The sequence below is a fragment of the Diadema antillarum genome, unplaced genomic scaffold (genome assembly GCF_040938485.1).
Source record: "Diadema antillarum isolate AM-2024a unplaced genomic scaffold, OU_Dant_1.0 seq00000243_RagTag, whole genome shotgun sequence".
NCBI lineage: Eukaryota > Metazoa > Echinodermata > Echinoidea > Diadematoida > Diadematidae > Diadema > Diadema antillarum.
This window is the reverse complement of record NW_027271287.1, coordinates 798,857-825,285: the sequence shown is the minus strand read 5'-3', so window position 1 is coordinate 825,285 and position 26,429 is coordinate 798,857. Positions and strand designations below refer to the sequence as shown.

The 26,429-nt window shown below is 39.9% G+C and overlaps 1 protein-coding gene across 1 annotated transcript; it reads left to right on the top strand.

Moving 5' to 3' along the window:
• The first annotated feature begins 1,055 nt into the window (after positions 1–1,055).
• Positions 1,056–26,415, top strand: LOC139729488 (5'-3' DNA helicase ZGRF1-like). Its single transcript, XM_071640412.1, has 18 exons — positions 1,056–1,194; positions 1,841–2,103; positions 2,402–2,614; positions 3,600–3,699; positions 3,869–4,015; positions 4,776–4,890; positions 5,565–5,670; positions 16,159–16,294; positions 16,799–16,961; positions 17,497–17,574; positions 18,157–18,367; positions 20,248–20,433; positions 21,244–21,372; positions 22,040–22,251; positions 23,879–24,007; positions 24,455–24,564; positions 25,250–25,456; positions 25,979–26,415. The coding sequence occupies exons 1-18, from the start codon at positions 1,056–1,058 to the stop codon at positions 26,413–26,415; spliced, it is 3,081 nt and encodes a 1,026-aa protein (XP_071496513.1).
• The last annotated feature ends 14 nt before the right edge of the window (positions 26,416–26,429 follow it).

Below are 26,429 nucleotides of genomic sequence, written 5' to 3'. Positions count from 1 at the left end.
CCATCTCGTCTTGCCAGACCAGCTTGTACCCCATCACTGGCAGTAGCAAAACCCTTGTCCAGCGGCAGGCAGATGACAGCACAGTCAGCAAAAGTCGTAAGCAAGAGTTTCAGAACGCCAGTCATCAAAGAACTTGCCTCATCAAATGTGAGCATTGTATCACTTATATAGTTTATAGTACAAGGTATGCTGTGAACCCAGGCTTTGATATTAAACTGTGCCATCATCCTTTCTCACTTGCCACCCTCAAAGTGGACCTGAAGCTCAATTAACAACCAAAGTCTGTTACACTTTTGAGGATTGCCCAGCAGAATGTCCAGATCATTCTGGCCTGTAATACCATGTTAGTCAACTCTGCATAAGTCTTAATGGGAGTAGGAAAAATGCATCAACTTTATGGATAGGCAATATTCCACTTCTGCATGCACTGAGAAATATGTACATAAGGCTATGAATGTAAAATGGTACCTTTTAATTTTCATCGACATAGCCAATTAATCAACATTTCGATGTGCCGTCAGCTTTACACAGAATTGACTAAGTCCTATATTGCAAGGTTTCTCTTTGCCTCCTGTTTCATCATGTAAACACTGAATATCCAAAGCAATTGAAATGAGTATAAAAACGAAATGTATCTGCATGTAATTTGAAATATTTTGATCCTTTTCCTTTGTTGATTCTTTTTACACCAATTTACTCTAATGTGTGGTATTCACACACTGGGCCTCAGATCGATTAAACTCTTCACTCTTCAAGTCAACTTTGTAGGTAGTGGCTCCTACCGGGTATAAAATAATGAAGTCATGAAACTGCTGTTGTACTAAGATCATTAAAAAAAGTCTAACTTTTTGTTGCAAAAAGCATTCAGTAAAATGGAAGTAGTATTAAAGCTAAGTGTCCTGAAACTCATCTTTATATAATGTTAGTGAAGAGTTTGCATTGCAGATTTGACTGATGATACAATTATATGCCTCTGCTTCAAAGCCTACCAAAATGTGTGACAATGTCCCCCCCCCCCCTGAAAATATGTGATATGCTTCGGTTTCTACCTGCAGATGACTGTGAGTGGTGAGCTCAGATTCCCTCCTGCTGCAACAGTCAAGTCCAGCACTATACCACAGAGAAGGGTCCTGATACCAGTCTCCTTTCCAAATGTAGCAACATACAAGCAAGTTTTACTTGCTGCAGTGAAGGGTAAGTTGAGGGAAATGCAATCTCTTCCAAAGAGTAGTATTATGTCACATATTACTTAGTATTTGTGTTCTTCTGCTTCTTCTTCCTGCATAGTGGTGCAGACCTGCCAAGTCTCCCTGATTCTGCAGGAGTCTCCCTGAAAATGTCCAAATCTGTTCATGTCTGAATAAGAGAATATTAAAATCTCCCTGATTTGGGAATTATTTTCACCCATTGAAATGCATGTAACACACAGATATCTCCCTGATTGCTGTATGGAATCTCCCTGATTTGGATGTGGGAATGTTGGCAGACCTGGTGGTGACTACAATTCATCATTTCTACAGCTGAAAGTTCTTTGATACATTTACTTCAGGGTCATTTGAAGAGAGAAAGATATTTGATTATAATCTTCCATAACATGTAAATGTGCATCACAGAGTGATTCCACTTTGACGTTTGTTAAAAGTTGATTTCAAAAGTAACTAATAAAAATTGCTGTCCTTGTGGTTTTGATATGGAATAATTAAATTGTGGATGATGTCTGATTTGTCAGTCATGAATAGTCTTTTCGTACAATCTATTTTCTCACTTGCTATGTGTTAATTTACATTTTGTGAAATTCTTACGTGCATGTACCCTGGAACTGTCCTTACCTACCCATCAGAACACCTCAACATAATTCTGTTTGAGGTCGCACACCGATACCACTCATGCATGGCCAAAGCTGATGTGACGACATACACCAGATATTGCGAATCTGGGGGTCAACGGCATGGTCCCTTCCAGGCCAGTGGTTCAGGGGAGACAGTTAGCAACCCTCTGTGCAAACATGGCCAACCAGCCAAAATGGTCTGTGTGAAGAAAGAAGGTCCCAACAAAGGCAGGATGTTCTATGCATGCAACAATCCCAGAGAGAACCAGTGCAAGGTATAGAGTACAATTATTTAATGTATTTGTGTGTGTGAGTTCTTGACATAAAACTAACTTGAAAATAAAAATGTGCAAATTTGTAATATGAACCGGTTACCTCTACTGTAGTACTACCAAAGCCCTTTGCCGGTGTGGCAGCAGTGAGCTGTTTGAGTTGCTGACAATTTAAATTGTCATGACTGTCCACACATACAAGATTTATCATATGCAGCCAAGTGCAAAACTTTAATTGGGTGAAAATTTGCACCTTTATAGCAAGTTTGTTCCAGTTCTGTTTCTTCCACTTTTTGTCCAGTTTTTCCTATGGGCTGACCAGCATGCAGCATCATCCAGTCAAGCTAGTGGAGCCTCCCCAATCCCACCCAGTCAGAGGGAGAGGGCGCTAGTCTCCCTGCTTGATGCCGCCAGTGTGGAGAAGTTTGCCAGGACCCACCGGGTGCACCTGTACTGTGAGAGCCACCTCAGCAAGAGGAGTGGGCTCAGTCAGAGAACACTGCCAGGGGCTCCCGTAAATGTCTCATTTCTCATTCCAACTCGCTTAAGTATTCCATGAAACCATGTACAATAATACAGACCTGTTATGTTTTTGGAATCTTTTGCAGTAAACATAGATATCTGTCATCACACTGCTGCCATAACAACCAAGAGAGGGTCAAGAGTGTTAATGTGATGTCATATGTAATCTGTTCCTGTATACACATATTCCTTATCATAAAACATTGAGTATTGAAAATTCATCCTTGTTGAATGCTTATAAAGACTGGAAACTTAAGCAATTTTCTGAAGTATGGAAAAAGTTTGTGAGATGTTCTTTGAACATATATGGGCACATTCACACCACCTTTCAAGCACAGTTTTCTGGTAGCTGTTTACTACACAAATGTCCACTGCATGCTCATCACTCTAGCCCGTACCGTGGTTTCTATTTGTATCAGAAGAAAAAAAAAAAACAAAGTACTTGATATTAAATGTTCAGATCTGACACTTGTCATTAAGGACATAAACTGATGTGAAGTGTGTGTATCAGTCAAAGAATTTGTATTGTATCCATGTCAGAAAGTCACATATGTATTGTAATGGTAATAACATAATAGATGAAAATATAGTGAGAGACAGACATTTTAGTAGATTTTCAAGGATATTTCATAATTTAGTCCTGGAAAATGAAACTCTTGGCGTATGTGATGACATTTTGATAGAATCAATCACTCCACCTGAAACTGCTGACCAGTCTTGAAAAGGTTACGTACCCAATAATTGATTTTTCGCTAAATTTTGAGAGGTTTTGAAATTTGTTTGGTTTATCTAAGAAAAAAATTCAACCATTTCTGCTAAAGGCTGTTATTCTGCTAGACCATTCATGTAGCTCACATTGTACTTGCAACAAAAGCAAGATACCATGGTATTAATGATATGAACAGGACAAAGTCAATGAATAGTTTCATACAGTCACTTCTGTGTAAGGTTTGATTTCCTTATTTGGTCCTATACAGCCATATGGCAAAAGGCACAGGGGACAGCAGATAGACACTGCCACCAAGAGGATCTATCTGAAACTGCATCGAAAGGAGCACTCTTCGACATATGCCAAAGGTCAGTTTCATTATTCCATTACTTCATCTTTAGCTTCATATTCTCCCCCAAATATATGAAACGTTTCATTTGCACCCAGACATGAACATCTCATCTACACTTTACCGCTTTTGTAAGGAGAAGATTTGATCAGAGTTTGGACCTGTCTGTTTTCTATCTTTTTCTTCAGATGACCTTTGGATTATCAGCCAGGATTTAACCTTTGACCCAGCCTGTTCTTTCACCGCTAAGAGTGTGTACCATGGACCTTCCTCCTCAGATGAGATTGAGATTGAGCCCCTCACGGGATACTCACCTTCAAATTGGCCCTCTGGCTGTAGGTTCTCACATCATTATGTGTAGTTTCTTATTCTGATCATTGATTCACATTTTGCAATGCTCACTGGCATGATTTATTCAAAGGATATCTTCACATTTCGCTTTTTTGAAAGTGGACATTTTTCATGCTGTGCAATGGGAAACTAATGTCAGATTGGAGAATTTTTGCCTACAGTATAGAGGGAATGTATCATAAAGGTACCATCACTTGACATTTTATATTGCTTACATTTTGCTTTTTTTCTCTGAAGATCATTCCAAATTAAGGTTTAGTTTCTCTTTAAAAAAAAAAAAAAGTTCTTCAAGTATCAATTACATGTAACAAGAACCTTAATCAGTTTCAGCATAGAAACATTTTAGACACTTAAAAGGAAATAAAAGGGCAGATTTTTGATAATGTCACCAAATATTTTTAGCATCATTGTCATTTAAAGTGACCAGTGCTCATGTGTTTCTGTACATACAAATCAGACTGTACACAGCAAAGGTATGATTTCCCAAGCAAGGCATGCAGTATGCTACATTGTATTTTGATGTATAATATCGTTAACTCTTTTGCATCATAAAATTGTTAACTCTTTTGTATATCTGATATTGCACTTAAATGAATTCATTGCTTCATTGCTTCATTGTATTTATGTGTGGTAGTACATACATGTATATTACATTGTGATTATTGATTCAACTGGGTGAGTAGCAGCATGTTTTTGCCACTATTTGCCAATGATCATATTTTGTCTCGACACTGTCATTTACAGGCACTGTCTATGGCATCCTAGCAGCCAATGTCAGCTCAGAGTTGACATACTTGGACAACATCCAAGACTTTGTCAATCCAAGAAGCTTTCCTCTTCTTCCACATTTGACCAGTGGGTATGTATGTTGCAGGGATATGAAAGTTCAGAGTTTAATCTGATTTCAGATTTGTTATACTCTACCCAAAACCTACTTTTCAGACTTTTTTGCAAATTCAAATGCATTGAAATGTTAACAGTTTAATGCACTTCAGACTTTTTTTTTCATAGGTTTCAGATTTTTGAGATTTTGTTCAGATTTTTTTTTTCTGCAAGTACTCTCACACCCCTGATGTTGTAGTGCAGGGGGTGAATTTCATTTGCCTTCTTACACTAATGAATTTATATCCATGAAGTGGTCTGCCACTGATATTTTATCATAGTCATTAAATTAGATGAGTCAGTTTGGTTGTGAATTTCTTACTGATAAGCAATAAGGAAGTTAAATGAGTGAAAAAAGGTCAAATCAAAGTGTAATTTCAGCAGTGTGTGATTAGTGACATGACTTTTGAAGGCAAAGTGTGAAACAAAGCAATCTGTTGTATGTGATGTCTTCATGTCTGTGCACCTTGTGTGGTGAAGAGCTCATCAGCTGAAGGGTGTCTCATTACAATCAACTCCATCACATTTTAAACAAGAATCTTGTCCATCTTAAAGCTTTGTCATACAGCCCCAATTTGACTACCTTCCTTCCCCTCATAGATAATGCTTCATTTACAGCAATTATTTACTTGAAATTCTATTTCTATGTAGGTGTGATGGCAGCATACCAAGTGCTTCTGATAGAAAGTACTCCCTTCACGGCCATGCTAGCAAGCCTGCCCACTCACATCAACTCAATGTGACCCCAGAGCGAATCGTGAGTTTCATACCAGCACTGTTGTATACATCACCTGTGTTTGGCCACAGCATTCCTCAATACATAATTAATTTCGACCACTTTGTAAGCAGTGTTCAATGATTCCAATATTCATGTGATTTTTACCTTGTTGTATGATTAACTTGCAATAGCAATAAAAGATGTTTTTCCCTTATCAGACATTTTATCAATTTTGGTAAGTTTTACATTAGGCTACATGGTATATAAAGAGGACAGCACAGTCAGTGTAGTCAATATAATGGTCCAGTGATGTATTATACCCCCGGCAACACATAGTGTGAAGGGGGTATGTAGGAATCACCGTGATGTTGGTCGGGCAGGCGGTCGGGCGGTCTGTTGCAAAATCTTGCGTTGCGAACTCCTCCTACAGTTTTGAAGCAATTTAAATGAAACTTAGGGTAACCGTTGTATTGAGGTATAGATGTGCAAAAAAAGTTTTTTGTGTTTGTCAGACAATGCATTGCCATGGTAACCATAATTTTACCAAAACCTTGTGGATTGAATAACTTCCATAGTATTTAAGCAATCAATTTCAAAATTGGTATCTATGATGATTTATAGGTGTAGTTATGCAAGACACTCTTTGTGTTTGTACTTGACAAAGCGTTAGCATGGTAACTGCATGTTTTCTTCGAAATCTTGTGGAGTGAACAACTTCCACAATTTTGAAGCAATAGAAATCAAATTTGGTAGGCATTATGGCCTTGAGGCATAGATGTGGAACACATAATTTTTGTGTTTGTCGGACAAAGCATTGCCATGGTAACCATAATTTTACCAAAACCTTGTGGATTGAATAACTTCCACATCATTCAAGCAATTAAGGTCAAATTTAGTATGTACATGTATGATGATCGGGAGGTGTAGTTGTGCAAGACACCAATGTGTTAATATAAGAAAAATGTGTTGCCATGGTAACCACTCATTTTTGTATCAAATTGAACCATTTAATCTGTGAAGGTGAAATTTAGTGTGTTGTTGTTGTTATTTTAAAGATCGAAAGAAGAGAAAGAGAGAGAAATGGGGCCCTATACAAATAATTTGCCCCAGACAGCACTTAAACATAAACCAAACATTATAGATCTTAAAGAGATATAAACAAGAATATTAAATGCATACCAAGTCTCCTCGAGGGAGCTCATATCGTCTCCACGAGGGAGCTCGTGTTGTCTCCACAAAGGAGCTCATAAAGTCTCCACGAGGGAGCTCATATTGTCTCCATAAAGGAGCTCATTACGTCTCCACGAGGGAGCTCATATGATATTGATGAATACCTCATATTCTTCAGACAAACTCAAATAACTAAACAATACACGCGCGCGTGTACCGCACACTAACTCATCCACGTGCACACACTCAACCACATACACACACCTCCAACCACGCACAGACACACCCATATCATGGTTCAACCCAAAATAATGTAAAGTATTTAAATAGAGCACACACACAATGATATGTTTTTTTTACGAAATAGATAAAATTACTATAACTGTATCATTGTTTCGAAAGAGAGAAGAAACAAATATATATATACAGTGTTTATATCAAGGAGCTCTAAGGCGTTGATACAGAAAAATATTTGCATATACAGAAAAATATTTGCAGTGTGTATATCAAGGAGCTCTAAGGCGTTGATACAGAAAAATATTTGCATCAAACAACGGAGAAATATGATACAGATATAATCCTGGAATCAAAGACGTATGAGTATACCTGCGGGCTTCAAGCCCCAGAAAATAAAAAGTACAATTTAGTGCCAGAAAGTGGGAGTCATAACAATCTTCAAAATAAATTCAAACCACAGATTTAAAGTATTAATTAGGTGCAGGCGACTCATACGAAAGGGGGTTAACAAACATTTTAAGTTGTTCTCACCACAAAAATAATGAAAAATGTATCATTTATAAAATTACACAATAGGTATATGAACGAAAAGATCCCCTGTTCTTGCTAGGGAAACGCCCGCAAGGAACGTAAGACAATATACATGTATATATTTTATATAATAGAGACCCATTGAGGGAGATGCCGGGATCTGCAGCAGCGAGTGACTCCCCAAACCCGCTTGCTGCAGATTCCGGCACCTAGAGGCGAGGTGGACGGATGGAGGCCTCGACGTGACGGCTGACCAAGGTCGGCTTGTTGTCGGAGGGGACCGGAGAGCGATGTCCGCTGCGAATGTCGTGAAGGTCTATTACGCTGAGGATAGGAGAGATTGAAAGTCCTTCCCCTGTGTACTGGGAAGGGGAAAACGAGACTAAATAAAACATAAGTGAGATTTATCACAATCAAGCATGAGAAAAAAAAAAAAACGAAACAAACACAAAAACCCACATATCATTGATAAGCAAATATATGCCAACATGACGTGTGTATAGGCAACTCGCAATTATATATGAAGATGTATGATACATGTACGTACATCTTCAAGTGCATTCCACAGCAACGTGGGAGACATTATTAATAAAAAAGTAATTGATAATAACAATAATGCATAATAACATATGATACGACGACTCACAAAATATCTTGAAATCTACGTTTGCAAAATGATAAAGTACATGTACATTCTGCAAGACTTTGCAAAGTCCATGCTACAGCAAAGTTATGCAATCTTAAATACTGTGATATTTGTTGGTTTCCTTGACATAGGCAATAACTGCGTCCAGAGCTTTGTGATTTGCGAGTAAATCAGAGATGTTTAGTGATTGCTTATGGATAGCACGCATGAGATTTGTACGTTGATTTGTGTGTTGTTTGCAGTGTAATAGATAATGTTCCACGGTTTCCAGTGCATTGCATATTGAGCAAAGACCAGTGGGATGCTTACGGATAATATGATAAAAAGTTGCTAATCTGGCTCTGCCCATGCGGAGTCGGTGAGTTATTATTTCATCACGTCTATTCAGACTTTCAAAGGTGAAGGTGTTTGAGGCACAGGGTTGGATGTTGAAAAGATGGCGTCCTTTCTTAGACGAGCGCCATAACGCGTTCCAAGCGTCAAGACACCTATGTTTAATTACATGTCGTATATCATCAACACTTAGAGGAACACTGATTGTAATGTTCTTACGTAAACTTAGTTTGGCAAGATAATCGGCTTTTTCGTTGCCCGCTAGACCACAGTGAGCTGGTACCCATGCTAAAGTGATGTCACACCCATTCATTACAAGATTTGAGCATTTAAGAAGGACTTCATTGGGAAGGTCAAGGATATTTGAGGTGTGGTTATTCAAAAGTGTCAAGGCACTGAGAGAATCTGAGAAAATAACAGCTCTGAGAGGGGGAGAGGATTCCAGCCATGATAGGGCAAGAAGAATTGCTACCAGTTCTGTACGACAAATTGAGATGGGTGAAACCCTTTCACTTATTTCATGACGATAGTGAGGTACGTAAATTCCAATGCCAGAACAGTTAGTGGAGGGATCATGGGAACCGTCAGTGTAAATTGTCAGGTGGTTTGAATATGTGGTCTTTATGGTTTGAAGAGCAGTTTGATATTGCGCTGAAGGGAGGGCGGTCTTGGGACATGAGCTGTGAAGGGAGAAGTCAATATTGGGATGTTCAATGGACCAAGGGGGACTGGGATGAACATGCATTGGTTGCAGCTTTAGGAAAGTGTCCGTAAGCGGCTTGACTCGGAGAGCGAAAGGAAGTTTGTTTTGTGGCCATTTATTCGAAGAGTATTGCCAGCAGTTGACAATGGCTTTTCGGACGGGGTGAAGTGGGGACAGTGTGTATATGTAGGCGCAGTAATTGAAGGCGGCCCTTTCACGGCGTATATGGAGTGGTGGTTCGTTACATTCTACTTGAAGTGCATGCAGGGCAGTGGATGGTAGCGCGCCGGTGCATATTCGAAGGGCATGGCCCTGTACTGTATCTAGTTTGCTTGAAAGGAGCGGGGATAAAGAACCATAGATTTCACAGGCGTAGTCGAGATGAGGGCGGACTAGAGACCGGTAGAGTAAGAGAAGGATTTGTGTATCGGCGCCCCAGTTTGAACCGGTTAGCGAACGGAGGAGGTTTAACCGTTTGTTGCATTTCATTAAGATGTCTTGAACATGAGGGGACCATGACAAGGAGTAATCAAGGGTAACCCCTAGGTATTTATGAGAAGGGACGACTTCAAGCGGAGCGTTCTGGAGACGAATGCAGAAACCTGTGGGAGAAACTGGGCGAGAGTGAAATATAACCACTTTAGACTTATTAGTAGACAGAGAGAGTCCATACTGTGTCATCCAATCAGAGATGCTATTCACATCGGACTGGAGTTTTGTATTGATGTGACGAAGACTGGTAGAAGAATGCCATAAAGCGATGTCGTCAGCATACATAGACACGTTTGATGCACAATAATGTATAATTCCATCAATAAACAAATTGAATAATAGAGGACTAATGACGCTACCTTGCGGGAGGCCAGCTTGGCATGTACGAATGTCTGAAAGTGTGGAGTTTATTTGCACCTGAAAAGTTCGTGAGTCCAGAAAACTTTGTACCCAGCTTAGAAATCGGCCTCGAAGTCCCACTGAGTAAAGTCTGGAAAGCAGTGCCTGATGATTAATAGAGTCGAAGGCTTGACAAATGTCAGGAAAGATAGCGACCGCATATCCTTTACTGAATAAGGATTTCCTTACTTCGGATTCTAAGCAAAGGAGATTATTGAGAATTCTACGATGTCGGAGGAAAGCAGACTGATGGGAAGAAATTAAATCATATTTATCAATAATGTACGAGAGTCTACGGACAATCATACGTTCCATGAGTTTACATACAATAGGTGTGAGAGAAATTGGGCGGTAGGAGCTGGTGGAGTGTTTGTCCTTGCCAGGCTTTAGTATGGGCTTGATAATGGAGTGTTTCCATTGGGGCGGGATCACAGACGTTTCCCAACTCATGTTAATAATCTCTAACAGAGAGCAAAACATATTGTCACTTAAATGGCTTAACAACTGTTTGTTGATTCCATCGCCCCCAGGGGCTGAGTTCTTGGAAGCTTTGATCGCCATTTCGAGCTCTTTGGGAGTGAAAGGAGCGTTGAGAGGAGAATCATTGTCATGTATATAGGATGGGGGTTGGGAAGTAGGGAGAGGGAGAGTGGGAGTTAAAGAAGGCTTTTGAGAGAAAGCAACTGCCATAGCATTGGCGATACAGTGGGCGTCATGAGTATAAGTATTGTTTATAAGTATGGGTGGGAAGGTACTCCTGGTGTTATTGTTAGACAATAGTTTTACTTTGCACCATACATCTGAGAGTGGGGAAAAACGGTTCAAAGAGTTGCAAAAAGTAGTGAAATGAGAACGTTTGGCTGATATAATGGTGCGCCTGGCTGCAGCATTGAATTGTAGATAAGTGATTAAGTCATCGTAAAGATATGACTTATCAAGCTTGCGTTTGGCACGATGACGGTCGCGGACGGCTCTCGAACAGGCCGCCGACCACCAGGGAAGAGGTGGGCGACAGGTCGGGGTCTGGAGGGGAATAGAAGCATTAGCAGCTTGGGTAATACATTGTAGAAAAAGATCATACAAATCGTAAATATTTGCTGGACGGGAGCTGTGTGAATGATGTAACAATTCTAGTTCACGCTGAAATAATTCCCAATTGGCTCTTCGAAAAGCCCAACGGGGCGGAAGATTGTCATGATTTTGAGAGGAAGCGCTAGGTATGGAAAGTCGCTTTAATGGCAAAGTAAAATGAACACTGCAATATATAAGGTAATGATCACTCCCGAGGGAAAACGGGGATACCGACCAGTTACAGTGGGGAGCTAATGACGGAGGAACAAGAGTGAGGTCAATTGATGTGGAAGATCCTCTAGCAATGTCAAAGCGTGTTGCTGAGGAATCGTTAAGTATAACAATATCGTGATCATTGCAAAATTCAAATATGACTTTTCCGTTGAGGTCCATAGTGGTTCCTCCCCATGCAGGATGGTGGGCGTTAAAATCTCCTCCAATGACATAGTATGGCAGGCAGTCGACTGTAAGTGAAAGTAAATCTTGTGTGGACAATCTTTTTATGGGATTGTAAAAATTTATCACAGTGACAGAAACATTTCTATACAGAATATTGACTTTTAAGCCCTCTAGGTGAGGGAAATAATGAACATTGCTGAAATTTACGTCTTGATGAATAAAGATTGCACAGCCACCTCCACGTGATGAGACGCGATTGCGCCACAGAGCAGTATACTTAGGAATTGAGAAATTTGTGTCATCGTGACACCAGGTCTCTTGCACGAGGATAACATGTGGGGGAGAAGGGGAAGAGTAGATGTGTTGAGTCAGCTCCGCGCCATTAGAGGGGAGCCCTCTGGCGTTCCACTGCCAAATAATGAGGCTCAGATCCATTATTGGATCTGGTGTAGGAGTTCGAATATCTTTTCCTGGGAAACGACCACATCGAAGCAAGTGTTTGCAGATTGAACAACTAACATGATTCTCTTGTGGTCAGAATCAGCCGCATGAAGATTGTTGATAACTGTGCTCACAAAGGAGACTAGTTTTTCTACTAGGAGAATGGATGTTGTAGGAGGGAGTTGCCGTTTGTTAGTTTGAGTGGAGGCCGTATTTGTATCTGTGGGGACTGGGAGGCTTCTGTGAACCTGGGCCCTGTCAGTAGCCTGTTGGGGTTGAGTAAATGCATGGGTCACATTCACAGTGGTAGGATGGGAGCGAGAAGTAGTGGTGGAGGAGGTGGTAGGGTTGGACTTGGAGTTATGAATGGGAGCAGGTATGGTGGATTGAGGAGGAGAATCGGGCACATGAGGACCTGGGAGATGTTGCGGGTCAGATTGATCTGGGTTAGAATTCAAAGCCTGGGTGTTGGATTGGGTAACCTGTAGTTTTTTGGCAGCTTCAGCGTAGGAAACATGATTCAAAGTGGAGTAATTTTGCACTTTACGTGCAAGTTTGAACTTTGGGCAACCTGCATATGCCGCGCTATGGGGGCCCCCGCATCGCAGACATTTTGGATTGGATTTGGACGGGCAAGAAGAGAGATCATGGTTTTCTCCACACCTTACACAACGCTGTTTAGATCTACATGTATCTTTTGTGTGACCAAACCTCTGGCAGTGAAAACAGCGAGAAACAGGGGGAACATATACACTTACTGGGAAAGTTTCGTAGCCAATGCACACTGATTCTGGAAGTGAGGGGCAGTCGAAAGAGAGAACAAGTACATTGGTTGGGGTGGGACCATCGTTTGATCGCTTTGAGATGCGCTTAACTTCGGTCACATCCTGGCCCGCCAGCGCCTCCTTGATGTCTTGTTCCGTTAACTCGGGCGAGACGCGTTTGATGACACCTTTTAGAACAGGAGAGAATGACTTGTCGTTAGTGACACGAATTGGGGTTTTGCAGAATTCATTCAGTTCCATAAGAGTACGAACCTGTTTAGGATTGAAACATTTGATAGTGAAGGATTTTTGTTTGCGTTGGACTTGAGACACTTTTCCTACTAGCTTGTTTATTTCACGTGCGATCTGGATGGGGTTGATGAGAGTAATGTTTTTGACTGTGCCAATGATAGTTACATGCGGGTTGAAGGGAGGACGGGTGGGTGTGTGAAACAGATCAGATTCGTCATCGGAGTAGGGTTGGGAATTCGGTCGTTGTCTTTTTCTTGACACTTCAGTAAAGCCAGTGTCGCGGCTAGGAATCGGAGTGGGGTCAGGTTCTATTTCTGAGAGGTTGTTGGGGTTTTCTTCGGAGTCATTAGTGGAAACAGTGAGGGGAGGGACGTCCTGAATTCCAGACATGGCCGCCATTGTGACGGCCATGTAGGGGGAGGATCGAGTGGGGATAAACAATAAAGTGGGGCAGGGAGAGGCGAAATGAATAAAAGGGAAAAGGAGGATTAAAGGCGCACCGGACCGAATACGAAGAAAAGGAAAAAACCAGGCAATGACAAGAGAGACCAAGCGATAAGGAACTCTAAAGAAAGTCTGAGGCCTCTCAGTTATAAAGTAAATAGGTCGGATAGTATAGAACAAAGGGAATTACAAAAGAGAACGCGTGTATAGAGGAGGTGAGAAACAAAATGGCAGCTACATGTAGCTACACACTATAGCTTTGGCAACGTGCAGCGACCGAACACTGCAGTTTACACAAGTATACACAGAATCAGATGTAATTTTGACACCTGGGTGTAAATACACAGTGGATATATAATAACACAGTAACAGACAGATAATACTTTCCTTTCACAAATAAACTACAGGTGAAGTCAATCAAAGATATAGATATATGGATAATACTAATAGTGGATACTATAACTCAAAACACAGGAAAATAGGCCTACACATCTAAGACAAATAGAAAAATAATAATTAGACAATATACTGTTCGCTACAATGAATGATAAATGATCTTACGAAGTATATAACATCAACACAACAAAGTAGTAAAGTAAGTGATAACATGTATAAATCACGGTAACTCAAACTGTATAGGGCGGAAGCTAAAGAGCAGCGGACGTGCACGCACTGCGACAGACTGTGCAAAGCAGTGCTTGACTGCCGTGAGTCGAACAACTTACGATGATATGCGTTGTCCTTTGGGTTCAGATCCGCAGTCAAATCTCAAAACAAGTTCAGCAGAAATGTGTCACTTAAGGATCGAATAAATGAAAAACAGGCTCACTCATATGAACAAGAAGAACAAACAATATTAATCAAAGCTGAAAGGCAGAAAATAGATGCAAAATTCGGTTAATTGTACAAGTAGAACAGCGAGAGCACCACGGCACGTCCGCACCCTTCGACCTGCAAGAATAGAATGACCTGCAAGAATAGACCTGCAAGAATAGAATTTAGTGTGTATGATGCTCTTTAAGTGTAGTTTTGCGAAATGTGCTTTGTATTTGTATCGGGCAATGCATTGCCATGGTAACCGCATGTTGTTTTTTTTTAATCCTGTGGAGTGAACTTCTTCCACAGTTTTCAAGCCATTGAAACCAAATTTGGTAGGCATTATGGCCCTGAGGTATAGATGTGGAACACATAATTTTTGTGTTTGTCACACAAACCGTTGCCATGGTAACCACAATTTTACCAAAACCTTGCAGATCGAATAACTTTTCCATCATTCAAGCAATTAAAGTCAAATTTAGTATGTATCATGATCTAGAAGTGGAGTTTTGCGAGACACCAATGTGTTAGTTTAAGGAAAATGTGTTGCCATGGTAACCACTCATTTTTGTATCAAAATAAACCATTCAAGCTCTGAAGGTCAAATTTGGTGTGTATGATGGTCTTTAAGTGTAGTGATGCTGGGGGAAAGCATGTTTCCATTTGCTGTAAGATTTATACTCAGTGTCAACTCTGTAATTGTACAGTAAACTAAAATTATTTTGTTTCCAATTCGACAAGTGCACAAACTTCGTATTAACGTCATTGCCCTCATGACATCACATACTACAGTATGTCCCCAAAAAAATTACAACCGGGCCCTCCGCAATGATATCTTTAAAAATAGTGAATCAATCTAAATACAAATTCAGGGTATGAAACTATAACTCATTGCCCACATCTTACAGAAAACCCCATTCAATTTGCTTCAGTGGTCAAAGAGAAATGAGGAATTTTGTAGAGGATGTCGGGAATCTCTTCTGTCCAGATTCTGTCTATTATTCACACACAAGAGCATTGAATTGCTAAAATTGGAAAAATCAGACTCATGACATGCTTTACAACAATCAGCATTTTTCTGTGACCGCTTAACCAAATTGAATGCAGTTTTCTGCAAAATAGAGCTAAGATGTTATATTTTAAGACCCTGAAGTAGCACTTAGACAGGTTGATCATATTGGGTGTTATCAACTCGAAAATCTGATTGTAATTTTGGGGGCGACTTACTGCAGTATGTCCCCCCAAAATTACAATCAGATTTTCGCATTGATAACGCCCAATATGATTACATGTTTTAAATGCTACTTCAAGGTCTTAAAATATAACATTTTAGTTCTATTTTGCAGAAATCCCCATTCGATGTGGTTAAGCGGTCACAGAGAAATGTGGATTGTTGTAAAGCATGTCATGAATCGGATTCTTCCGAGTTCAGCATTTCAATGACCTTGTGTGTGAATAATAGACAGAACTTGGACAGAAGAGATTCCTGACATCCTCTACAAAATTCTGTATTTCTCTTTGACCACGGAAGCAAATCGAGTGGGGTTTTCTGTAAGATGTGGGCAATGAGTTATACTTTCATACCCTGAATTTTTATTTAGATTGATGTACTATTTATAAAGATATCATTGCGGGGGGCCCCGTTGTAATTTTTTTTTGGACATACTGTATAAAGCAACACTAGGGGCGGGGATATTAATCACCTTCAGTGATAATTCTAGTAATGATTTAAATGAAGAAGGAAATGAAGAAAACTGATAATAAGGTGCATTCCTGAGTAACTTTTCTTATGCTGTAACCCATCATAAATGTTCTTATCTGCACCTAAGAATGACCTTGTCAATGAGATGACTGACACCTACCACCTGAATGAGGACCAGGCAGTGGCACTGCAACAAGTTGCTGCAATGTTGACAGCCAATACAGATGAGGACAGCTCACAACCTCCCATCACTCTCATACATGGTATGAAACTGATCTGAAAATAAGCTCAGATGATATGTGGCCCATTAAATCAATAGCTGATTGTCATTTCATTGTGTATTCTAAGGGAGTATGAAACCTAAATAATCTCATAATGCTATGTGAATTGAAGAAATCCAACAATGTTAGCATGTTGGCAACTATGTAATTTGTGTCCCCCTCTGATCTATAGGAATATTTGGTGCGAGTGAGAGCCACCTCCAAAGTGTAAAGTTTCCTATGAATATTCACTAGCTGTTCACAGAGATGCAGAGTAATTTGAAAAAATGTAATGTGAGTAACCCCCCACCCATCCACCTCCTTCTGTGGGAGTATTTGGTGTTGGTATTTGGTGTGAGTGAGAGCAGCCTCCAAAGTACAAAGTTTCCTATGAATATTCACTAGCTGTTCACAGAGATGCAGAGTGATTTGAAAAAAAAAAATGTTAATGTGAGTAATCTCCCCCCCCCCCCCCCCCCCTATATGTATATCCACCTCCTTCTGTAGGAGTATTTGGTGCTGGAAAGAGCTACCTCCTAGCTGTCACCATCCTGCTGCTTGTGCAGCTCTTCGCCGAGAGCGAGTCCAATGATGCAGGCACGCAGACCACTCCCTGGAAGGTCCTGGTGTCCTCCACAACTAATGTTGCAGTTGACAGGATTCTCTTGGGGTGAGTCACCATAGCTCATATCCTCAACAGGGAACTGAAGCAACTTTGGCATAGCTGAACCTATTTATTGAAATGGAGAGTGAAGTGTCTATGATTGAATTCTCAGAGAAGTACTCACAAATAAAAACCCATTTTTACATTTTTACATTATGTACACACATTTTTTGTTTATTTCTGTTAAGAATCAATTGATTGTTTGGTATGCACTTCAATTCATATGTCTTTTCCTACTGTTAATCATTTAATGACGATAATTTTGTGAAACATATCAGTTAATACATGCAGAAAATGTAGAAATACAGTCCTGCCTAAATAAGAAAGCAACCCTTCCCCCCTCCTCCCCCCCCCCCCAAAAAAAAAAAAAATCACTACACTATACTGCATTGAAATGCTCATGCTAATAAAAAGACCTTGTTTGCAAAACAGACATTATAAATCAGTGTCATGCAATCAAAACGGCGGTCATTCATGTTCACAGTCAAGTTGAACTTCTTGTAGACAGAATAACCATGACTGTAAGTATATACTTTTTCAGACTTCTAAACCTTGGCTTTGAGGACTTCATACGAGTTGGAAGTATGCGGAAGATTGCTAAGCCAGTGTTGCCATTCAGGTAGGAACAAATATTATTATTTTTTCATTATTAAGAAAACTACTTGTTTTGTTTCATTTATTTATGTCACAAGTTGTGAGAATTAGTGAGGTTATCTGACTGATTGATTTTATTAATGGACAATATCACTAGTTCATAGCAGTCTTAGCACACTACTCTGATTATTTTTCAATTTAAGATGTAATTGATATTTTTACACATTGGTAGAATGCATTAATGTAATAGCATATTGTTTTGTTTGTCTTACTGGTATGCAAACTACTTGAATGAAATGAAATAAAACTGATCAGCAATGTCTTCAATTTATATGGGTACTACTTTCTGGCAGTACTAAATGAACTCTCCTGATATTTGGCTTCAGAATTCAAGGGTTCTGTGCTAAAGTAAAGCCATTAGTGTAAGTAATTAGCATATTATAAACAAGTAAGTCATTAGGACAAAGCATTTAGGTTTTGTAAACCAGTCATGAGTTTTTGTTATTTTCTTTTAAATCCATTATGAAGACAATTAACCACTTTTATGTTTTTGTTTTTGTTTTGTTTTGTTTTGTTTTTGTTGAATGCCAATCCCTCATCTTTCCAGTGTTCACGCCTCAGACAAAGAGAACCAAGAGATGAAAGAGCTCCAGATGATGCTGAAAGATGACCTGAGCAGCCGAGAGAAGCAGCTGGTTCGGAAGAGCATTGAGAGACACCGCCTGGGCAAGAACAAGGAGATGATGTCAAAGGTCAAAGTGGTTGGGGTCACGTGTGCAGCCTGTACCTTCCCTTGCATCAAGAATCTCACCTTTCCAGTAAGTATACATTGTTTTCCAGTATAGCTGTACGAGTACATACATTGTTTTCTTCTCAGCATTGCTTTTGTTATGAAATCAAATTGGGAAAGAAGCCTAAATCAAACTCCATACCCTAGGTAATTCTTCATCTTTAAAACTGTAGTATTATTGATACTGTTTCCACTGGCTGGCTGTAAAATATTTGTTCTGGGAAAATATGGCTTGTAGGGTAGAGTTGTACATATGGCAAGTATTGTAAAGGTGGAAATTTTCACTCTCTCCATGCAACATAAAACTGGCACAAAAATAAAAGCACATAAATTTTTGTGTTTATCATATATGATAATATTGTTGTGTACTTTGATTCCATGGAATTAAGAACACATTAAATTTGTCTTACCTGGACTAGTGCGAAAAATTACTAACACTAAATTTCCATTTTTGTCGAGCCCACCGGAGGTGAGGGGAGACTAAGGGATCGCCTGCGGCGTCTGTCCATCCGTCGTCCGTCCGTCCGTCCGTCCGTCATCTGTCGTCTGTCCGTAACGCTACAAAAACTTCAATAACTCTTTACCCTGGGCTTCAATTGCAATCAAACGTCGAGGAAAGAGGGGTCATACAAAGTTTCACACTTTACCATATATGAAGGTCACCTCAAGGTCAAAGCTCACAGGCAGGGGTCAATGAACTTTTAGAGCCCAATGTTAAGTTTTTATGGCGCGTTTCTATTATGGGTCATAACTTTTGATCCATTGGTCCGTTTGTGACCAAACTTTGATGGTAGATGTCCCTTGGGGAGTGGATGATCACCACAAGGTCAAAGGTCACAAGCAGGGGTCAACAAACTTTTAGAGCCCAATGTTAAGTTTTTATGGCGTGTTTCTATTATGGGTCATAACTTTTGATCCATAGGTCCATTTGTGACTAAACTTGGATGGTAGATGTCCCTTGGGGAGTGGATGGTCACCACAAGGTCAATGGTCACAAGCATGGGTCAACAAACTTTTAGAGCCCAATGTTAAGTTTTATGGCGCATTTCTATTGTGGGTCATAACTTTTGATCCATAGGTCCGTTTGTGACCAAACTTGGATGGTAGCTGTCCCTTGGTGAGTGGATGGTCACCACAAGGTCAAAGGTCACAGGCAGGGGTCAACGAACTTTAAGGGCCCAATGTTAAATATTTATGGCACGTTTCTTTTTTTCCATAAATTTTTACCCTTTTATATCTCTTTTTATCTCTTATGTCTCTTTTTTTATCTGTTATATCTCTTTTTTTTTATCTGTTATATCCCATTCGCGTACAATTTCTTGTACGCGAATGGGGAGACATATTATGGCACTTGTTACAATACTCTAAGCACCTTTAAAAATGCTGACAGTAAAGATGACTATTAGTTGTCACTCTTGCCTCTTTGTAATAAATGTTATCTTCTACATCCTTATTTGAAGGAAAAAAAAGGGATTTCAACTTCATGTAATAACCCATTTAGCTTGTTGCAAGGGTCAATAATATCAGCAATGCCCCAAATAAAGCAGTCTATTTTGTTTTATGTACCAAATAGAATTACGTACATGAATTTTAATTTGGTTGATTGTGCTTGCCTGTTCATACATTGGGCACTGTCACAGACATTTACATTGCAATTGCATAGGAGAGTGTCACCTCTCGCTCTATAATATGGAAGCCAAGCATTTACACTACATGTACGTGTACGTATGCATGGCATATTTACCAAAAGAGGGCAGTTCGGAATCTATGGGCATGAAGGCGATTGTTTAATTTATGCCCACCATTTTAAACAATCAGAATTGTGGCTTCATCAAATGAGGTCTAATAATTCTTTGTAGATACTGGTGAAAGTGAATTGCAGTCCCCCCTCCTCTTCCTACCTGACAGGTGGTGTTGCTGGATGAGAGTAGCCAGATGACGGAGCCTGCCTCCCTGCTTCCCCTGGCCAGGTTTGGCTGTGAGAAGCTGGTGCTGGTAGGAGATCCCCACCAGCTGGATCCAACCATTCAGGGGTCCGAGTCCTCCCACACATCGGGTCTGGAGCAGACTCTATTTGACAGGCTGTCCCTAATGGTACGTGAATCTTTTCTATGCATTGTTTGTGTTGTCTTGGTGCAGTCTTGACACTGACAAGTTTTTCTTCCTCTGCTGGTTTACTTTAAAAGCAAAAACATTTATGGCATGACACCTTCTCAAATTGGACCTGACGGCCTTTTTCGTAGCTTGAAACTCTTGCGAATTGCCACTAGTATTCAGTGCATTATGTAGACAAAAGCTTTTGTGGGCTTTTCACTTTTGCGAATCTTGGCTTCTCACAAAATGTGTGAAAGTTTCATATACGTGAACATTTCTGGTTTTACTGTAACTGGAATTTTGGAGTGGCACAGACCTTTCAAATTTGTCATATTATTTGTGGTATTGGTCTTGGTGTTAGTAGTGTAATGTTTTCTCTATTGCTGCGGAATATGACTGCGTTATACAAAGGCCAAAGACAAGATAACATTCAGAGTTTAATTTGCATATAAAAGATTAATGAAATATATCTAAAGTCATCACAACAGTATGAGCATTCTGTGATGATTTGAAATAGAGATCTTCCATGTACCAAGGAAACACTTTTTATCATCTTGACAAACCTGCCTCCCATCTTTTGTAGTGTATATTCACTTCTCTCTGTAGCATTCTCAGAGGCACAACAGGCTGTCAGATTTATGCTGTACTGTAACTGCATTAGCATTATCATACTGTCATCAACATCATTATCATTGTTATTATGGTTGTCACTTTCATAATTGTCCTTCACTTGAGTTGAAATTTAGGGCACGCACAGTGTACACAAAATTGTAGTTTCTTTCTATATTCTTCACCTCCTCTGCCTCACAGGGATGTGACCCAGTCATGCTGAGGACCCAGTACAGATGTCATCCATGCATCAGTGCCTTGGCCAACTCCCTCTTCTATGGCAACCACCTACTGGATGGTGTGCTGGCTGAAGATAGGCCACCACTTGTGGTATGCTGAGATAGACTGAATTGAAAATTACTGTTATGCAAACACAAATGTTCCAGGTCTTGACCTGCTGTGTAATTGTAAGCTAGCTGCATTGAATAAATTCATTTTTATGCAGTTATGTGTGTTGTGATTCCAATCCAAATGTTATGAGTAAATACATTAGTGGGTGTATTTTCCAGCTTGTTTATGGAAAATCCAGAGATTGTCCCTTGGAGTGTGAACAAAGTTGGGGCCAGTTTTCACATTTTGATCTTTCATTTAAAAATACAAGACCAAATTGCCTTCAAACTTGGCAAGTATTATAGCCACTGTGATAGAATATACAGATGGATACCATGCAATTCTCTCAAGTAGCATTATGCCTTATTGTTATCATGGTCTCTTTTGCCAAAAAGTAGTAGCTCTATTGCTAGCTCTACAATTTCTTCAAAATACTTGAGTCCATTAAACAAGAAATCAATACATTCAACAAATGTCTGTGTCCATGTAGTTTTTTGGAATGCTTACAGTGCATAAAGTGCTGGCAGGTATAATGATATGATGTCCTCATAGGCTGGAATGGTGCCCTCTCTTTCAAGGAACCCTGCAGTGAATCTGTAACACAAAGGACACAGCAATTAAACTTCTGAAATGTTTCCTTGCTCAACTTCTCAATGTCATTCATCAGAGTGATCTTCCCACGCTGTGCTTCTTCAATGTGTCACATGGGCAAGAGAAGAGCGCCAGGGATGGGAGTTACTTCAATGATGCGGAGGCCAGCTTTGTAGTCTTCCTGATTGGTGGGCTAATAGAAATGGGGGTGGCACCCTCAGAAGTGGGCGTGATCACTCTCTACAAGGCACAGGTCAACCAGATCAGCATGCTATTGCAAACATCAAGGTATTCACCTTCCATGTTTTATTCCTTTCTCCATGGTAATGGTTACTATCAGTTGCTCTTCATGTCTAGAAATATCAAAAATATAGAGCTTGAACTAGTGCAATACACTAATATTCAGCTAAATCAAAGATATTTTGCCCTGTTGAGCAAATGGGAAATCAAATAGTATGTGTCATGGGGATTGGCATTCATCCAAAGCTGCAACTGTTTCCTTTATGATGTAATTATTTTGACCTGTTATCAATTTGAAGTTGGCATATTACAGGATTTTGGACTGTTAGTGTGTTTGAAATCAATAGCTTGGTGCAAAGGTTATTCAGGTATTCAGTATCACATGTTAAACTGAGCTTCATGTTGACATGTTCTTTGCACACTGATGTTGTAAGAATTTTCATTATTCCTTTAAAAAAAAAAATGAATAAACAAAATTTAGAATTAATTTATAATTGCTTTTTCTGCTGATAACATAAAATGCTCCATCAATAAATCATTTATCATGAAGATGTTTCAAGTGTCCATAGAATTCATAAGCGCAATTTTCTTGTGACTCAATTCCATCATGCTGGATGCTGAGATGTCGATATCACTTTATGAGTATGTGCTTATTTGCATTAGAGCTTACAAAAAGTTATTCAGATTTGATTTCTGTGAAGGACATAGTCATTAACAGCTGAAGGAGTGGCTCAATAGAAGGGGGCCAAATGTTACTGACATTTGTCCATGTCACATGCTTGTCCAAATCTTTTCATGACCACTCAAGTGCAAGCATTTAGTCTGATTATAGCTCAAGTGATCAGTGAAGTTTTCTCAAGCTGACACCATCAGGATCCTTGTACAAAAAACTGTAGAATATCATCAAATGCATGCCTCCAAGTAGGAAGGGGGAGTAATCCCTTCAGGATTGTGTCCCATCGTAAGCCTTGCTGATTGCACAGAAAATTATACACCAATAGGATTTCAAGCAATTCCACTTGACCTTGTAGACTGGGTGTGAGTGGTGTTATGTGGACTTCTTACTGTTAATCTCATAAGATTTTTGGTCCATGTGGTATTTGCAAGCCCCTTACTTGAAGTTGCCCCCATTTACTCTTGGAGCCTCTTCAGTACCTTGCAGTCACTATCATATGTCAGTGGAGGCTGTCGGAGATTACATGTGATTTTGGGTCTCCCTCTCATGAGCTGAAGTGACCAAATTCCAGCAAACACATTTCCAGTTTAATCCATTAACCAGTACACTAAATGATTTGCATGTCTTCAGTGTCATCACCTCTGATATAATCACTGTCAGACCATGTTACAAAAGTTAACCTTACATTTATGTCTACTTGTGTAAAAAGATGCTGGACTCTTTTCAGTTTTGCTGTTGTTGTTGTTTTTTCCTTATCATGCTAATAAATGACATTGATGTTAATAGTGATGCTAATAATGCTAGTAGTATAATCAACACCGATTTTGGAATTCTAAAATATAATTCTATATTTATGTTATGATTATTATAAGTAGCATTGTTATTGAATGGCTGTAATGTTGTTGTTGTTGTTTGCTGTAATCATATTGTAATTTGAATTTCACCTCCCATATGTATGATGAATATAATTCAGGATATGTAATATGCCTTGCCTTTTAGCAGCAAGGCAAGTGGGGACCTCAGGGCTATCCAGATCTCCACAGTAGATGCCTTTCAAGGCGGGGAGAAGGCCATCATCATCCTGTCTTGTGTCAGGACCCAACGTGTTGGATTCATCGACTCTGACAAGTAGGTGTCTCCATCAAAAGGTCACTTGGGGGGGGGGGGGGGGGTTACAGTTTCACAAAGAGGGTTCAAACTCTGGTCAAGATGACAGCATAGTGCTTGTGTTTATTCTCCTCTGTGCATGTTCACTTTGAGCCATTCCTTAGTTTCTTTATGTGTGTGAATGTGTATGTGATCATGTGTGCGTATGTACATCTGTGATTAGCGGTAAAGTGAGATTACGGACTTTATTCATTATTCTGTTTATGTTTCTGGGTGGGAATGTGTTGGTGTGTTAATGTGTATTTCTGAGATAAGCTGCATTGTGCAGAATAATGATTGTGAGAAAAATATATATATATATCTAGAAGAACACTACAAAAGTCCTATCAAGTATTGTAACTTTTTAAAGATAATTTCTATGCAAATATGGTCTCTGATTTGAGTACTATGTGTTTGCTTCCTGTGCAGGCGGACAAACGTGGCTCTGACAAGGTCCAAGAACCACCTGCTGATTGTAGGAGGGATGAAGATGCTGTCAGAAAACAGCCTCTGGGGAAAAATCATCCACAAATGTCATGGTAGGTCGTGAGTTTCACAGCGTAGACTAACAGCATAGCGTAGACTTCGGCAGTCTCGCGACCTGTACAGAATGCAATTCAAGGTCACAATGATATTCTCACAAAAGATTTATCTCAGCATACCATTTTGTTTTTATACAGTTAATTTGTCTCATAACATCCCTACCCATTCATGACAATCATTTTATGTTGTGTCATCTATTGCTTGTAGTATACAGAACAGTGCACAGTACCTCACAGTGCATCATCATATTTGTATTGTATCTAAAGATAAATTCATTTCTACCATATTCTAGGCAACATTGTTTCCTCAACCACGGACATAGTATCATCAGAAGATGCTAGGACTAAACACCTTGCAATAATGTGTAATAACACTTGTGTTTAAACATTTCATCTGACACCAGGTACTTTTATACAACATGTTTGAGAGTCAAAACAAGTGCCATTTTAGAATGGCGTAATTGTGGTTGGTGCATTCCACCAATTCACTGCCACCACAACTTGTAAAGAAAATTTGGCATGTAGCTTTCTCAGTTTCTCCCAGTGGAACATTGTTGTCAACAACTACCATGTATTCCATGGTAAAGCTGCACATCGACTGGCTTGAAAGTGAAGACAGCCGCACTTCCTCTTCCAAGAGATAATTTATCACTAGCCATCCATCTGCTGTTATCTGTAACAGAGAGTCCCAATGGTGTGAAAGACTCCAGAGCCTTCCAGAAGCAATGGCAAGAGAAGCTGGCAGAGATGAGAGTCGCCATGGAAACAGGGGAGGAAAGAGTCAAAGAGATGCCTGCAAAAAAGACCAGAAGGAAAGAGGATATGGAAGAGACTGGAGAAGTTCGGAATGATGTTGTCGATTCACCCACTATGTCTTTGAGTGATGATGGTATGTGCAAGCATTACTTTTCCCTTTGCAGCCACAATGTGGTGTGTGTAGATGTGTGAAGCAAGAAGATGACAGTTATATCGATAGAGGGTTAACATGGATGTTTGCCAGTCTGACATCCATTCTGAAAAAGAAGTCTTTGATGTACATCAAAGACATTTGCTGTTGTGTGCCACAGTGTAGTTTCTGATCATCTTTCAAATTATGACAGTTTTTTATTTTCTTCCAGAGAAGAGAGCACAACCAGTACTGATTCATGTTATGCTAAATGTTATCGGTTCTCTGAAAAATCAAATACAGTATTACAAGATTTCACAATGGCCTTGTGTAGACAAGCAAAGTTTATTAGAACTAGTATCCCTATTGCAAGTTTTTAATGTGAATTATGCTCATTCATCAAGACTTTCCTTAGCATTGTTTGTTTCTGCAGTCTTTGTTTTCTTGTAAGGAGTTATCAGTTGGTTTTTTTAAAAAAGCCAGTGTGGAATTGAGGTTTCTACTCTGACTTTTCCCCTACTGCAGATGACTTTGTCGAGAGTGGTTCATGCAGTCATCCCAGCCCTGTACCTTTCGATGCCTCCACACTGCTGGCCCCCATCCATCCAGTGGAAACAAGCCCTACCCCTCCCGATCACACAAGCAGGATGTTCCGTTCCCCTGAGCCAGGGGATGTCCCACCCCATACTGTGATACAGGGGACTTCAAAGGACATAATTGCCCCAGACTTAATACTAGACAGCCACGAACCTCCATCTGTCCTGAGCCCCGATTTCCCCAGCACGGGGAAGACTTGCTCCGATGGTCCTTCACATGGGAGCGGCCATGATACTTCCAGCTCGACAGTTCGCACTACTAACTCAAGCATCTCGTACTCGCCTCTTCAGGAGGTGTTGGAGTCTGATTCTGATGAAAGCAGTGACGATCTTCCAAATTTTGGCATTGGTGACATTTTACTGTAGAGGTATAGGCATCA